This window comes from Typopeltis vanoorti, chromosome 5 (assembly GCF_054136105.1).
Source record: "Typopeltis vanoorti isolate ZY-2024b chromosome 5, IOZ_Tvanoo_1.0, whole genome shotgun sequence".
In the NCBI taxonomy this organism is placed as follows: Eukaryota; Metazoa; Arthropoda; class Arachnida; order Uropygi; family Thelyphonidae; genus Typopeltis; species Typopeltis vanoorti.
Window position 1 is genome coordinate 72,108,975 of NC_143553.1, and position 18,472 is coordinate 72,127,446.

At 38.3% G+C, this 18,472-nt stretch overlaps 1 protein-coding gene across 1 annotated transcript in view; it reads right to left on the reverse strand.

Annotated features, from left to right (window-relative positions):
- Nucleotides 1-5,699: 5,699 nt before the first annotated feature.
- LOC150106522 (voltage-dependent calcium channel subunit alpha-2/delta-1-like) overlaps nucleotides 5,700-18,472 on the reverse strand; it is a 174,987-nt gene continuing 162,214 nt past the window's right edge. Inside the window, exon 7 of the mRNA XM_090393425.1 lies at nucleotides 5,700-5,807. Coding sequence (XP_090249551.1) covers nucleotides 5,700-5,807 — 108 coding nt within the window. The remainder of the gene's footprint in view (nucleotides 5,808-18,472) is intronic.

Genomic DNA, 18,472 nt, shown 5'->3' on the forward strand with positions numbered 1-18,472 from the left:
CATGGAACCCTAATCAGTAAACTGGAGCAGATGGGGATAGATATAGGGTTGGTAAGATGGATAGGAGGGTGGTTGAAGGAGAGATACCAGAGAGTGGTTTATTCAGGAGTGGAGTCAAAAAGACGTCTTGTGACTAGTGGAGTGCCGCAGGGCTCTGTTCTTGGACCACTGCTTTTCAATTTGTTCATCAATGATATTGGAAAGGATTTGAGAGGAAGTGTTCACTTGTTTGCTGATGATGCCAAGTTGGGTAGAGCAATTGTGAGTGCACCGGATGTCAAAATTTTACAGGATGATTTGGATAGTTTGGAGGACTGGGCTAGGAAAAATGGATGTCAGTTTAATGTGGCAAAGTGTAAGGTTATGCACTTTGGGGTGAAAAGAATAGCAGCAGTATATCGCATAGGTGGAACCGCACTCCAGGAGATTGATGAGGCCAGGGATTTGGGAGTGCTGGTGGATAGGGAGTTGAAGTTTAGGGGGCACATTGCAAAAGTAACTAAAACAGCTCACCAAATCACTTGGCTTATGAAAAGTACTTTAACATGCAGAGAGAAGCAAGTTGTTGTTCCTCTGTATCGAGCCTTGATAAGACCCCCATCTGGACTTCTGTGCCCAGTTATGGGCACCAGGGTTTCTTCATGATGGGGAGGAAGTGGAGAGGGTCCAGAGACGAGTGACCAAGATGATAGCAGGTCTGTGGAATGAACCTTATGAGAATAGGTTGAGGATTTGTGGGTTGCAGAAATTGGACGATAGGCGAAGGAGGGGTGATATGATTGAGACATTCAAATTACTGAAGGGTTTTTATAAGGCGAGAGGGGTGATATGATTGAGCCATTCAAATTACTGAAGGGTTTTTATAAGATTGATCCAGAAGATATTTTTGAAAATATGACTGGTGGTGGGAGGACTAGGGACCATGCATGGAAGCTGGGCAAGAGCGTGGTTGACAAGGGTGTTAGAGCTAGGTTTTTTACTTGGAGAATGGTGAATGAGTGGAATAAGCTTCCAGAGTCTGTTGTGGGTGCTACGACCGTGAATGAGTTCAAGGCAAGATATGATAGATACTGTGTGAATGTTGAATAGTTGTTCCAGACATGATGTTAGGGCCTCCCTCGATGAGTCTGTCAATTCCTTGGAGTTTCCCGGAATAATAATAATAATAATAATTTTAATAATAAAAATTTATTGAATTTTTTTAATAGAAATCTAATGAGTAAAATGAACTAATCTGCAGCACTCATTATTTTGTAAAATAACGTGTTGGAATGTCACTTAAGATGATTATTGCATATATGTAAATATTTTGAGATAAAAAATTATTATTATTATTATTTATTGAAATGAAACATTATTGTTATATAAACCTTGAATAAAAAATAAATACTCACAAAAATTTATTATTACATTTTGATGGATACGAGATTGTTGTGCATGGGGAAGCAGTATCAAATAAGAGGAGAGCACAAGTGATACTCCACAGGATAAGTAATGTGAATGTCAGTGATATTACCACTGGGTCGAGAATGTTATTTAGTTATTTGCAAATGCTATGAAGCTTGGGGGGGTTATTAGTAACAATGCTGATGTGGTGCGCTAATGTTGAAATCAGTTGGACCAATGAACAGATGAATGGGGTGGAAATAAATACTCACAAAAAATTATTATTACATTTTGATGGATACGAGATTGTTGTACATGGGGAAGCAGTATCAAATAAGAGAAGAGCACAAGTGAGATTCCACAGGATAAGTAATGTGAATGTCAGTGATATTACCACTGGGTCGAGAATGTTATTTAGTTATTTGCAAATGCTATGAAGCTTGGGGGGGTTATTAGTAACAATGCTGATGTGGTGCGCTAATGTTGAAATCAGTTGGACCAATGAACAGATGAATGGGGTGGAAATAAATACTCACAAAAAATTATTATTACATTTTGATGGATACGAGATTGTTGTGCATGGGGAAGCAGTATCAAATAAGAGGAGAGCACAAGTGAGATTCCACAGGATAAGTAATGTGAATGTCAGTGATATTACCACTGGGTTGAGAATGTTATTTAGTTATTTGCAAATGCTATGGAGCTTGGGGGGGGGGGTATTAGTAACAATGCTGATGTGGTGCCCTAATGTTGAAATCAGTTGGACCAATGAACAGATGAATGGGGTGGATGTCAGTTTAATGCAACTAAACGTTATGATTTGCTACATGGCACAACAGATCATGGTATGATAGACACTAAAAAATTAAACTTTGGGGGGCATGTTGGTGGTGAAAATAACTCTGAGAATTTCTACAATACTAAGAAGAAGAATACTACAATACTTCGACCAGTAGTGATAAAAGAGTGGTGATTCCATTATATAAGCCCTGGTCAGACCACATCTAGATTACTGTGTCCACATAGTCACTGAGATTTGAAGATGATAAGTTAACCTTTGAGAGGTAGCATAGAGGCAGATAACAAAAATGTTATCAGGATTCTATAGCATTAGATGATAATATACTGAGACATGAAAACTACAGGGTTTGGCAGGTAGAAGATCAATGGGTGACTTGGTAGAAACATTTAACCTGTTTGAGAGGTATTTAGATTGACAATGAAGAGATTTTTCATAGAGAAGAACAAAGGAAAGGAGAAAGGACAAAAGGAAGTTGCAAAAGAAGGGGGTTGTTGTATAAAGGGTTGTTGGACCACGGAATTCATTGCCAGATAGAGTGATGAATTCCAGACAGTAATCAGGTTTAAGGATTGGTATGATAGTCATTGTCTTGTCTATGATGGGTCTCCCACGAGGAGTCTTATTATGATTATTATTATTATTATCTGACCTCCATGCGGGGTTAAAGGATGTCTATACTATCTCATGTCAAAAGATCATCAAACCATGCCGTGAACCCACTCATATTTTCCACTCTCACCACACTTTCAGGCAATGCATTCCACTCATCAATCATTCTCCATGGAAAGAACCTACTTCTCACTCCCCTGCTCAAATGGGTGACCTCTCTACTCCATGAAATATCTTCTCCACATTAATCTGCTAACAACTCCCCACCAATTTATATGTCTCAATCATATCCCTTCCTTTCCCAAGACTCTCTGTAAGTTGCATTCCCTCAATCTCTCCTGACATTCTGTAGACCTAACACTAATTAGATAAACCTTCTCAGGACCTTCTCCAAAACATCCTCATCTCCCTGAAAACCAAGCAACCAAATCTGTGCACAGTAGTCTTATATCACCTGATTAAAGCCTTATACAGGGGAGCCATAACCTCTTTGCTTCTGCATGTCAATGTCCTCCTCATTATTGCCATAATCCATTGGGATGTTCTTGCAAATTTAGCAATGTGAACTCTGAACTTCATGAAAGTCTCTGTCCACCCTCAGTTTGAGATCCCTCAAATTTTCCACCTCCTTCAAAATTTCTCCATTAATTTATATACTCTGCATCCCAACCTTGACGACCAAATTTCAAAACATTGCACTTTGCAACATTAAACTGATAACTGCAATAAATTGCTCACACACATAGTCTATTCAGATCCTCCTGCAAGACCACATCTGCTCTACTTCTCAACTTTGCTTCATTGGCGAATAGTTGCACATCTCGAGTTAAGCTGGTCCCAATGTCATTAACATACAAGTTAAACAATAATGGTAACAAAACAGATTCCCATGGCACTCCAATAGTGACCTTCCCCTTTTGGGATACCACTCCTTCATATACAACCTGTCTGAGAGCCAACCAACTATCCAACTTACTAGTCTGTTATCCAATTCCATCTGTTTCAGTTTAGCTACCAGTTGTCATGTGAAAGTCTATCAAAGGCCTTTGAAAAATCTAAGTACACTGTACTTGGATTTTTCAAATGGATATGGATATACACATCTAGGATATGTATATATCCATCTCCTTTATCAAGTGAGTTTGTCATCTTTTTTTAATACATAAGCAGATTGCTGAAACATGACCTCCCCTAATAAACCCATGTTTACCCATCAAAGAATACTGCAATTATTATTATTATTATTATATAACACCTCCAGGGAGTCCAAAGACTCATTGAGGGAGGGTACCTACTCTACAACTTTCCATCTCCATCAATCCACTAACCGCAACTACCTTCATCATCTACACCAATGGCATCTACTGCTGACCACCGCCACCACTAGTATTTTCACAGACAAACATCCATGCCCATGGCAGGATTCGAACTCGCAGCCTTCTGGCTGGAGAGCGGATACATTAACCACTCGGTCAGCCAGGCCAGCTGAGTGGTTATCAACCCATTTCTGAATCCTAGTCCTCACCAACTTCTCTCATACCTTAACAACCCCAGACACACAGACTGGCCTCTAATTTGTAGTCTTAGTCTTAACCCCCCTTTTTAAAGTGGAATAATTTTTCCCACCTTCCATTCCTTTGGGACTCACCTTGTTGCAAGAGACTCATGTTAAATAGTTCACCAAAGGTGGCATTAATTCCGTAGGGCATTCCCTCAAAACATGTGGTGATATATATACATCCTACTGTCTTCTTAACACCAAGTTTACTCCATTCCACATATACTTCCTTTGTCATACATTCTACATTCTAGCTTCTACTGAGGTTGCCTTCATGAGGATGACATACACTGATAAACTGATCACTGAATAATTCAACCATATAGTTGAATTATAGTTGAATTAGTCTGCCAGTGTTATCAACTAGCATCATCAGTTATAGTTATTTTTTCTTCTACTTGCTACATATCGAAAGAACTCACTACAATTTTTCTTAGATTGATTGGCCAATTTCTTCTCATACTCTACTTTTGCTGCCTTTCTCAACTGAGTTATCTTCCTGGTCTGTTCTTTGTACTTCTCATGCAATTGATCATTACCAACATTCATCTTGTGTTGCCTCTACAGTGCCTTCTTCAGACTAAAATTTATTCTAAAATTATAATAAATTGTCAATAGTTCATATGAAAACTTTTTTTTTTCCTCATCACATACTGCAAAACACTAAACTCATTGCCCTTTAGCAATTAAATCTGGAAAACACACCCGCATCAGGAACACCTTATGAGGAAAGATGGCTGCTCCAGAGAACAGAAGTAAATAAGTGAAATAAAGAAGGACAAGAAGCTGCTGGTGAATTAGATCAATGTTGGACAGCTGTTGTTCATGTTATTGTTCACACCAACATACAAGCTTGCATTTATGCTCTAATCCTGGTGAAAATGGATGTGGAATTAATTAATTTATTTATTTTTATTTTTTTATAAGCTATTTCTGTTTTTTATATGGACGAGAGAAATTTGGTAGTTTTTTAAAAGGAAGTGAAACTGACACTGACGTTTTTTTAACTCCCATTCCATTGTCCAAGGGAAGGTTAACAGTTTTTTATATTAAATATTTATTAATTTATATGTCTATTTTATTTTATTTTTACATGGTCCAGAAACTGTTCCAAAGAAAAAAAAACAGCTTTTCCCAGCCATTTCAGGCCTCCATTAAGCAAGGCTGTGATCTTACATTGGGTAATGAAATTCATTTCCTACCTAAAGACAATCACAAATGTACATGTCCATGGCACAATTGAAACATGCAGCCTGATTTAGTTAGAGAGCAGGTTATGTTAATCATTTAGTCAATTAGACAGCAAGTAGTTTTCTTATTATAGCAACATTAATATTCATAATATCAAACAGTCCATGTCCAGTTTACCATAGCATCCATATAAAAGTTTGTCCACTGAAATTCTTTTTCTCCATGCAACACCAAAGGTCTCCCAAGAACTTTCATATAGTCCTATATCAACAAAAATAATAAATAAGTATCATGTAAGATGAATGTGTTGCTGTGGGATAAATATACATACAAGAACTAATAACCAATAAAATTCACATTTTACTAATAATATGAATCATATAGGAAACAAAAATAAAAAACCTCCATTATAAGAATGAATCACTACCCAATAAGCATAAGTTATATAAAAAAAAAAAGAATGCCATACTAAATTATCTTTCTATATCATCAAGATATTTATATGAAGGATATCAGTTTAAACCATGAATCAGAGTCAGGATATTTGTTTAATATCATGACATAAAGCAGGTGGAAGATTTTCCACTCGGTTATACTATAAATTAAAGATACCAAGAAATTATATACTTGGTTTAATCCTTTATCCGAGTGTAAGCAAAACAAAGTTTGCACCTGAAATATAATCAGGACTGGGGCAACTCGTATATAACAACCAATGACTTCACATCACTTGCCTTAGTATTCCATAATGCAAAGCACATATCCTTGCAGACATGTATAATACTATGCATTATACACAGACCAGTTTTGACCTTTATTGAGGTTTTATCAGTGGGAGTCAGACCCAGAGGTGTTACCATGGTTGAAGCAATGCAGAAGTCATATTTTCTTATACAAGTAGCCACAATGTGTCACACCTTATTATTAAAATACTCTGACTTAGAGATAGTTGTTGGAAGTTTTTCCATTTGGTTATATTATAAATTAAAATACCAATAAATTATATACTTGGTTTAATCCTTTATCCAAGTGTAAGCAAACAAGTTTGCACCTGAAGTATTTTCAGGACTGGGGCAACCTTGTTTGCTTACACTTGGTAAGCAAACAAGGTTGCTTTTAATTTAATGACATAAAGCAGGATAATTCATGCATTATATAAGAGAAGCTGATGAGCAAGTAAGCTGGTGGTGGTGATTATTGGAACAAATGACTTGTTTGGACATAATGAACATGTAAGAATGGATATCAGGAGATTGTGGCTGGAAGAGTGATCAGTGTTGCCTGAGTGTGATAATGATGAGTATAAACAAAGAGCATGGTATGATGACAGAGCTATGTGAGGAAAAGGGAGTAGAGTCTGTGAATGTGTGGGATGCATCTGAAGAAAAGATGGAAATATACAAAAGTGATGGGTTGCATTTGAATGAATTTAGTGTGAGTCAGTTCAAAAAAACTATTGCTGCAAGGAGAAATGAGTGAGACTTCCTCTTACTTCCTCTGGGTAAGACCAGAGGAATTAAGAGGTAAAGCAAAAGATCAGGAGAGAGGAACTAGACAGACTGAAGTGACTGTAAATGAGAATAGTAGTACAGAGAATAATAACAATAGAATGAGAATGCAAGGTAGATAGGGAAATGGAAGGAGTCAGGGTGGAAAGGAAGACAGAGTATAAGGAGTAGATGTTGAATATAGTAGTGAATGTGTATATGAGAATGGCCTGGAATGTAAAGGATTAGTTGAGTCTGAAGAGATAGACAGGTTAAGTGGTGATAAAGGCAACAACTGGAAATGGTGATTTCCTCACATCATAATAATAATATTATTATGATGTGAGGAAATCACAACTTTTATAAGCGGCATGGGCAGGACTAGTTATAGACCTAAAATGTTTATTTACAAATCTATTATTATATTATTACTATTCAGGCCACCATGGAGTCAAAAGACTCATTGTGGGACTTTTGACTCCATAGAATCAAAAGACTCATTGTGAGACATACTGCCCAGGAAACACAAAGTCTATCATACAACTCCTTGAACTAATTGACTGTTTGTGCTCTCAACACTATCAGGCAATGCATTTCACAGTTCAACCACCCTCCATGCAAAGAAACCACTCCTCACAGCTTTGTTTCATAACTTCCAGGGATGGCCTCTTGCCCTCGCTTCTTACCCCCTGTTCCACCAAGAGAACGAAATCTCCAGTGTCAACCCTGTAACTATCTCTCAACAGTTTAAAAGTCTCAATCATATCACCTCTCCTTCTTCTATCTACCAAACTCTGCAGTCCACATTCCCTCAGCCGATCCTCATAACTAATATTGTACAGTCCTGAAACCATCTTTGTTATCTGCCTCTGTACCCTTTCCACAGTTAATTTATCCCCTTCAAATCCTTGGGACCAAATTTGAGAACAATAGTCCAAGTGTGGTCTGATCAGGGTCTTATACAATGGAATGATAATTATTTTATCTCTGCAGGTCAGTGTCCTTCTCAGTATTGCAGCAATCCTCTGGGTTACCTTCACTACCTTTGCAAATATGTTCCATGAATTTCAGTTTTCTATCAATCATCCCCCCCCCCCGATCTCTTGTTTCTCTTAACTCCAATCGATGTATCCATAGCATTAAATTGATACTCCAATTCATTTGTCCATCTGTCTAGTTTATTCAATTCCTCTTGCAGGGCTGCCACATCTGCACAATTACTAATAACCCTTCCCAGCTTCACATCATCTGCAAACAACTGAATATCCCTATATTCCAAAAGTTAAATGTTAAAAGGTTATATCATCATATTATTATTATTATTATTATTATTATTTATAAGTTTATTTATTATGTTTATTTACAAATACCAAGAGCATCAGAAATAAGAGAGAGATGAAATTGTTTCACTGATTGAGTTACTTGTCAACGAGTGGAATAAGTGAAACATGGTTACATAAGGATGATATCTTGATAGGAATAGAAATGGAAGAATATAATGTTTTCTGTGAGGATAGAAAGGACAAGATGAGAGTGGGGATGCTGCTGATGACGGCAGGCAAAATATATGTTCACACAAAGTGGAGATGAGTGATCTAAATAGTGGCAATGGATTTTAGTCAGCAATGAGGTGTAAAGTGGGAGGGAAATAAATGCTGCAAAGAAACTGAACTGACCAGAAGATATTTAATAACACTGATGTGCAAATGTATTCCGAAAGTCAAAAGGCTGAATAAATTAAGTTTCAAATGGATGAATAAAGGGATTATGCATGAAATCACCAGGAAGTGACTAAGTTGGTAAGAACTGCAAAACAACAATACGAGAAAAAATTAGCAAATCAGGTCAAAAAAAATCCTAGAGAGTTTTTTCAGATATGTGGCAAGTAGGAGAAACAATTATGGTAAGATGATGGTAATGGTTGAAAATGGTAGAATGGTAACTGCTGCAGAAGACATAGATGATGTATTCAGTGAACACTTTATAATGGCGTTTCATCCTCATCAGGACGAAATCATGAAAAACTCAAGTATAGAGGACATAGGAGAGGATGACATTATTGTGAGTTAGCAGAAGGTATATACAGAAATAAATAGGCTTGATGTCAATAAGATGACAGGATTTGATGACATATTGTCATGTGTCTTAAGGTCAGTGTCCTCCTCAGTATTGCAGCAATCCTCTGGGTTACCTTCACTTCTTCTTCTGCAGCTTTTTCCCCACTTAAGTAGGGTCGCTGTTTGTATTGAGTCTCCTCCACAACCTCCTGTCTTGGGCTGTAGCCACATCCAAGTTCTTCATCCTCAAGTCCTCCTCCACCATCTCTCTCCATCTCCTCTTTGGCTGTCCACACTTCCTTCTCCTCTGCACATAAATCTGCACAACATTTCTTCCCACATACTCTTCCTCCCTGACCAAACCATGTCAACCTTGCCTCCTGTATCTTTGTTCCTAAATTTGTAACTTTCACCATTTCCCCTTACATAGTCATTTCTCAGATGATCCTTTCTGGTCACTCTACACATCCACCTAAGCACCTAAGCATTCTCATCTGAGCTACCTCCAACCTGCTGATGTCATTTTTCCTTAGGGCCACAGTTTCCATAGCATATGTCATAGCTGGTCTCACTACTGTCCTGTAGATGTTGCCTTTTAGATTGATTGGCACCCTCTTATCGCATAGCACTCCAGCAATCTCTCTCCAGTTCCTCCATCCTGCATCCCACTTCCTTCTCAGCCTCACCATCCTCTTTCATTGTTGAATCTAAGTATCTAAAGTCACTGACTTTCCTGATGACATTTCCTTCCAGCTCCAGATCTGTCTCCTGGCTGCCATCCACTTTGCAACACATATACTCTGTCTTACTTCTGCTCAGTCTCATACCTCTCTCTTCTGTACTTTCCTCCAACTTTCCAGTTTAGCTGCCAGTTCTTCTCTTGATTCTGCACAGAGCAAGATGTCATCTGCATACAGCATAGTCCAAGGCGAGTCTTCTCTCACCTCCTCTGTCACCACCTCCATCACAATATTAAACAGGAATGGACTTAATGCTGACCCCTTGTTTCAAGCCAACTGTCACTGGAAAACTTTCTGTCTCTCTCTCAGGCAGGTCCGAACTCTTGTCTTCACATTTCTGTACATCTCCTGCACCAGCCTGACATATTTCTCCTGTACCTTCTTCTCCCTCAGACACCTCCAGACTTCTTGCCTTGGCACTCTATCATACGCTTTCTCCAGATCAATAAATACCAGATGTAGCTCCCGTTGCCTCTCTCAAAACTTTTCCATCATCTGCTGTAACCCAAAGATAGCATCTGTCGTCGATCGACCAGGCATGAAGCCAAATTGCTCTTTTGCAATCACCACCTCCTTCCTTAGTCTTCCATCAAGAACCCTCTCTAAGATTTTCATTGTGTGGGACATCAACTTCATTCCTCTGTAATTCTTACAGTCTTGTGCATCCCCTTTACTCTTGTAGTTGGGGACAAGAGTACTTTCCCTCCATTCCTTGGGTATATTTTCCTGTTGACAAACTTTTAATAACAGGTCCACACCAGGTCAATTCCCTCTTACTCCAGTGCCTTTCATGCCTCCACTGGGATCCTGTCAGGGCCCAACAATTTTCCATTCTTCATCCTCTTTATGGCTTCCTTCACTTCCACTCTACTAATGTTCTGCACCATCCCCTCATAAGTCTCCCCATCCTCTCTGTGAGTCCTTGCATTTTCTTCATTAAAAAGCCCTTCAAAGTATATTCTTCATCTGTTTCTTATATCCACATCCCTCCTTAATACCCTTCCTCCAGAGTCTTTGATCTACCTCACATGAATGATGTCCTTTGATGCCTTATTTCTACATTTTGCCAATCGATAAATCTTTCTCTGTCCTTCCTTTGTTTCTAATTGATCATAAAGGTCTTGATATGCCATGGCCTTTGCCTGTGCAACAACTCTCTTGGCTTGCTTCTCTCTGTCCTCTTCCACTCTTGACTTGTCCCACTTCTGCTTTGCCTTCCTTTTAGCTGTCACTGCTTCTTGTACATTATTATTCCACCACCAACCTTCCTTCTGGATGTTTCACCAAGCACCTGATGCACAGCTTAGAATTGCTTTTGAATTATGTCTCCACCAATCTTGTACACTTTCCAGTCCATCCGAAATCCTCTCTAATACTTTCTCCCTAAAACGGTTCCTCACACTCTCTTATCTTAAGCAAAACCACTTAACTGTCTTCCTCCCATGGCTTCCAAAGGTTCTTATCTTCAACTTTATTTTAAACTCTGTACACAGCAGCCAGTATTGCTGCGGCACTTGTTCTGTTGGGATTATCTTACAATTTGTTACTGCCTTAACATGTTTTCTTCTAGTCAAAATGTAGTCAATGTGTGAACTGGTGTTGCCACTTCTAAATGTTATCAAATGCTCTTCCCTCTTACAGAAAAAGAAGTTTACAATTGCCAGATCAAACCTACTGTGAAGTTCAAAATCCTCTCTCCTTCCTGGTTCATCCTTCCCACTCCATGGCCGCCATGCACCCTTTCATGGTCCTTATTCTGTCTCCCTATGTGTCCGTTCAAGTCTCCTCTGACAATCCCCATCTAATTTTCTTCAAGTTCCCTGGAAGAAAACGAGATGTTGATGAGAAATGAGTTCCAGAATTCATCTTTCTCTTCTGCTGTACAGCCAACTTGTGGGGCATATACACATATACATAAGACAACCAGTTGCTCTTCTCCAAGACCCAGTTTCATTCATTCACATGATCCTGTCATTCCTCCTACCCACTTCTAGTACTTTGCCCTTCATTCTGCCACACACCACAATTCCGACACCATTTCTTCCCTCTTTATTCGCTCCAGAGTAGAACAATTTATACCCATCTCCTAGTTCCTTTGCCTTTTCTCCCCTTCCACCTTGTCTCCTGCATGCATAAAATGTCCAACTTCCTCATCATGTCTGCCACCTCTCTTCCTCTTCCAGTCATGCTTCCAACATTCAATGTTCCCACTCGCCACATTCTCTCCACTTGCTGGGCTTGCTTCTTTAACCACACCAACCCTTGATGAGGTAGCCCTCGTCCACTTCTTGCAGCTGTAGGGCGATGTGGCTGCGCGTCACTTAAGGGGGTATGTCCTAACCCTTGTATCACTTTCTTTTCAACTCATTTGATCATAGCTAGAGCTGGCAGTGAAGTTTTACGACCGGATGTTCCTGACATCAACCCTTGCCATTTATCCAGGCTTGGGACCAGCACCTATTGGGGTTAGCTTGCCCCCTTCAGTGGCTGCATAAGGCAAAATGACATAGCAAGATAGGAAAGAGTCACCCCTAGTCCTCGAATATTCTAATAGCATTGGGGTAAGGAGCAAGAAGAGAAGAAAGAAGGGGAGAGACCAGTCTACAGATAATATAACAGATATATATTACATGAAGTAAGGTATGGTCCAGCATCAGGTACCTTGGGTTTGCCATGCCCTTACTCACTAAAGTGAGCCCATGAGGAAACTAGATTATCTTCACTACCTTTTGCAATATGTTCCATGAATTGGTCCATGGAATTGGCAGTAGCAGTGGTATGCCTGTTTAATAAGAATCCTGCAACAGCACTTGTTCCCCTGCATAAAGGTGGTGAAAAGGTTGTGGCTACAAATTATAAGCCAATCTTTATATCCAGAGTTGTGATTAAAGTACCAGAGAGATTGTTGAGAACTAGGATAGAAATGGGTTAATAACAGCAGTATTTTCTGTGGTTGTCAGCATGGGTTTGTTAAAAAGAGATCATGTTTTAGTAACTTACTTATGTATGATAACAAGGTGAAAAATATCTTGACAAGAGAGATGCATATACAGTGACACTTAGATTTCACAAAAGATTTTGATAGACTGCCACATGACAAGCTGTTAAATAAATTGAAACAGATGGGATTGGATAAGACTTCTGAGTTGAATCAGTAACTGGCTGTCAGACAGGTATCAGAAAGTTGTATCCCAAAGTGCAATATCCTGAAAGAGAAAGGTCACTAGTGGTGTGCTACAGGGGCTGTATCGGGGCCTTAACTATTCAATTTGTATATAAATGATACTGGGATGGGTTTAGATGTTTTCTGTGAGATATGCAGCTGTTTGCAGATTATGCAAAATGGGAGAGAGCAATGCAGAGTCAAACAGTTATGGCCTTACAAGAGGACTTGAATAGATTGCATTAATGGGCAGGTCAGTGGAAATGTCAGTTTAATGTTGCAAAGTGTAAGGTTTTGAGATTTGTAAGCAATGATGGGATGCAAAGCATACATGGGGAAACTTTAACGGAAGTTGAGGAGATAAGAGATCTAGGAGTAATGGGGGACAAGGTCCTGAAATTCAAAGTCCACACTGCAGAAGTTGTGAAGACATCACATCAGATAATGGGAACGATGTGGAGGACCCTGGCATGTAGAAATAAAGAGGTTATGATGCCATTGTATAATGTCTTGATCAAGCCTCATGCACAGATTTAGTCACAGCATTTTCATGGTGATGAGGATATGTTAGAAAGGGTCTAGAGAAGAATCAAAAAGGTGGCAGTGGTTTTTGGAATGTAAATTGCAGAACCTCATGAATGGGGGGGGGGGGGGAAGAGATATGATTGAGACATATAAGCTAGTCAGGTGTTATTATCAGGTTAGCATGAAGAAATTTTTCATAGATGGAGAGATGTAGGTAAAAATGAGAGGCCATCCCTTCTGGAAGCTAAATAAGCAGGGTATGAGCAGAGAAGTTTAGAACAGGTTCTTTGGATGGTGAGAGGTTGTTGAGTGGAATGCATTGTCTGAGTGTGAATTTCATTTGAATGAAAACACATTAGTTTAAGATATGGTTGGATGAGCTTTGTGTGTATGTGACAGTGTGTACCTCCCAAGACAAGTCTGACTCCATGGAGGTCGGATGTTAAAAATAATAACACTATAATAGACTAGAAACTTCCTCTATTTGAAAGGCAGGTATTTTTCAAGAAAGATTAATAGAATGAAAATGGCAGTTCTTTCTTCCCGGCTCTTTCCCTTGAAAAATAATGCAAATTAGTCACAGAAAGCATACATTTACAGGCTTAATATATATAGAAATTATCGTGACAAACCCACTAAATGCATGAAACATAAGCAAAATTTACAACTATTAGTTTATTATTATTATAAGTGAGAAAGGGCTTAGGTTAACTAATAACTGTTCTAGAGGCCAAAACTTTCTTATGCCATATTAAACGTTTAGTAAGAGTTAAAGTGTCACAATTTCAAAGATGCCATTTCACAAATAGTCTCCATTTAGGCTTATCTGCTATACATTTAATGGAAAGAAACATTTTATTCCATTAAATGTCTAATGGAATGAAAACAATATAAAGATATCTGTCATCAAACTTCTACCCTATCTCACTTACCTCAGTCCTATCTAAAGTAATGGAGGGAACCATCAATTCCCAACTCCTACACTAACTTGAAGGCACCCAGCTAATATATAATCACGTGTATGGATTCCGTTGCTGCTGATCAACAGATCTACTGACATATATCACCCATCTCTGGACAAATGACATGGAGAAGTATGGTGATTCTCGAGTGGTTGCACTTGATATTTCCAGAGCTTTTGATTGGGTCTGGCATAAAGGTTTACCAAGCAAACTCTGATCATTTAGTCTGTTGCAGGACTTCTGCAGTTGGAGTGTCAGCTTTCTGTTTGGAAGCACAGTGTGATGGTGGATGGTTCCTTATTCTCTCACCATTCAACTAAAGTTAGGGTTCAACAAGGTTCTGTTCTCTCACCAGCCCTCTTCCTTCTAAATATCAATGATCTGTTTCAGTTGACCTGTAACCCAATACACAGTTCTTCAGATGACAGCACATTGCACTCCATCCTTTCATTTGAAAAATCTTACTCTACACAACTCACCTCAACCTACCTCATCAACCAGTACTGCCCTCAATTCTGATCTCCAAGCCATCCTCCAATGATGTTCAGATAAGCTTGTCAATTTCAATGCTTTTAAAACGCAGTTCTGTCTTATTTCTCACAAAAAATAACTATTTTCTCCCAGTAATATTTTTGAAAAACTCTCAAATTTCCAGACAAGATGAGATTTCTCTTCTTGGAATCACCCTGAATCAAGCCTCTCTTGACATAAACACATCACAACCATTGCATCCTCAGCTTCTAAAAAACTAGGATTTCTCTTTCCTCAAGACATTACTTCACCTCTGAACAACTGTTAACCTTATACTAATCACAAATCTGCTCAGCTATTGAATACTCCACTCACATTTAGAATGGGAGGGCCCTAAGAGCTCTCTCAAAATGCTTGGCACAATACAGAGGAAGGCAATTAGATTCATTAAGAACCCATTTCTTCCCAAGTCACTCCTCCCACTTTTGCACAAGCAATCAGTTTCTGCAATATATGTATTCTATAACTATTTCCATGGCAAATGTTCATCTGAAATAGCATTAATAATTCTCCCACTCAAGTACTAAGTCCATTGGAGTATGTGCAGCTGCCACTCAACATCCCTTCACTAAACCTTGCAACCCACAGAACAAGTTTCTTTTCCTCCTCCTTCATCCCTGCTACTGCTGTATTGTGGAACAGTCTTTCCCCTGATGTGTTTCTCAAGGAATACAATATACAGGCTTTTAAATCAAATAAAAACAAGTTTCTCCTTTCCCAACCCACTACCCATACAAGGTGCTAACATACTACAGGATGATTAATCAACCTCTCATATATGGGCTCAACATAAAAAAAAATAATTATAATAAATAAATAAAAATTACAAAAAAATTTAACAACATATAAGCAACCCAAACTTAAGTGGAACTTAGTACAGAGTCTGAGCTAGGAAAAGCACATTGGTAGGAATCCTAGATTTTAACAAGGAATGTCTAAAAAAAGTTTCACATATTTTGGGCAACTGTGTTTTATTATTTTTTTTTTCCATTTGATTCTGTGACTGGTGTCTAAGGCATGGTCTGCTTGACAGGATTGTTCTTGCAAATACTCTTGGCTGATTTATATAAAAAGTAGGTTAACTTGAAGAAAGAAAAAAAAAGGATCCTTGTGTACACCTACAATTGAGAGAGAGAGGAAAAGAGCTAGTCTTTAGAAGAACAAAGGATTTGAAAACAATGCAGAAATGACATTTTTTTTTAATTCTAGGTATTTTTATGATGCACTTTCAACATAGAGAACAGTATATTATGCTTGACAAGAAATTATAATATTCTATAATATTATAATGTTATCATTTTATAATATTATAATGTTATCATTTTATAATATTATAATATTATAACAGTCTGGGCCACTTACCAGACTGGTTTAGGCTTTTACTGAGGTCTCCCAGGAAGACAGTAAGGTAAAATCAATATAAAGTCGCATATTTTCCACACAAGTAAGAAAATGGCATATCACCATATTGCTGAAATACCCTGGATTAGATATAGTCATAAAATTGTCATTTGCTTGGTAACAAAGTATATTATCTTTCTGGGTCTAGCTTTCACTGATGAGATTTCAATAAAGGTTGAAACTAGTCTGAGTAGTGACTCTTCTCATAATGTACAGCAATATACAAGTCAGAAATTATGTGTGCTTTGCATTATGGGATGCTGAGGCAATCGATGTGAGGTCAATAGCCTCTATATATGGCCACTGGTCTAGCAGTTATTTTTCTTACCAGATTTGTAATAAATGTAGCATGTAGGCTATCATGTTCTTTAATTGGCAAAAGTAAAATTTCGTTGACTGAGGATGATATTCTAGTCAGGATTTGAAATGGTAGGATATAGAATTTTCCAACAGGATAATAAGATCAAGAGAGAAGGAAGAGTATTATTAATGGTAGCAGAGGATGTGAAAATAAAGCAGGTGTCAAAAGTATGTCTGAGGGAAGCAATATTTATTATTATTATTACAGGCAACTCCAAGGAGTCCCTGGACTCATCAAAGGAGGCTCTAAACATCATGTCAAGAACTATACAACATTTGTGCAGTATTTATCACACTTTGCTTGGAACTCATTCACATTCATGGCACCCACAACAGACTCTGGGAACCTATTCACTCGTTCACTACTCTCCAAGCAAAAAACCTAGTTCAAACACCCTTACTAACTACACTCTTACTCAGTTTCTATGGATGGTCCCCTACTTCTCCAAGGTTCTGTTCTCTCACCAGCCCTCTTCCTTCTAAATATCAATGATCTGTTTCAGTTGACCTGTAACCCAATACACAGTTCTTCAGATGACAGCACATTGCACTCCATCCTTTCATTTGAAAAATCTTACTCTACACAACTCACCTCAACCTACCTCATCAACCAGTACTGCCCTCAATTCTGATCTCCAAGCCATCCTCCAATGATGTTCAGATAAGCTTGTCAATTTCAATGCTTTTAAAACGCAGTTCTGTCTTATTTCTCACAAAAAATAACTATTTTCTCCCAGTAATATTTTTGAAAAACTCTCAAATTTCCAGACAAGATGAGATTTCTCTTCTTGGAATCACCCTGAATCAAGCCTCTCTTGACATAAACACATCACAACCATTGCATCCTCAGCTTCTAAAAAACTAGGATTTCTCTTTCCTCAAGACATTACTTCACCTCTGAACAACTGTTAACCTTATACTAATCACAAATCTGCTCAGCTATTGAATACTCCACTCACATTTAGAATGGGAGGGCCCTAAGAGCTCTCTCAAAATGCTTGGCACAATACAGAGGAAGGCAATTAGATTCATTAAGAACCCATTTCTTCCCAAGTCACTCCTCCCACTTTTGCACAAGCAATCAGTTTCTGCAATATATGTATTCTATAACTATTTCCATGGCAAATGTTCATCTGAAATAGCATTAATAATTCTCCCACTCAAGTACTAAGTCCATTGGAGTATGTGCAGCTGCCACTCAACATCCCTTCACTAAACCTTGCAACCCACAGAACAAGTTTCTTTTCCTCCTCCTTCATCCCTGCTACTGCTGTATTGTGGAACAGTCTTTCCCCTGATGTGCTTCTCAAGGAATACAATATACAGGCTTTTAAATCAAATAAAAACAAGTTTCTCCTTTCCCAACCCACTACCCATACAAGGTGCTAACATACTACAGGATGATTAATCAACCTCTCATATATGGGCTCAACATAAAAAAAAATAATAATAATAAATAAATAAAAATTACAAAAAAATTTAACAACATATAAGCAACCCAAACTTAAGTGGAACTTAGTACAGAGTCTGAGCTAGGAAAAGCACATTGGTAGGAATCCTAGATTTTAACAAGGAATGTCTAAAAAAAGTTTCACATATTTTGGGCAACTGTGTTTTATTATTTTTTTTTTCCATTTGATTCTGTGACTGGTGTCTAAGGCATGGTCTGCTTGACAGGATTGTTCTTGCAAATACTCTTG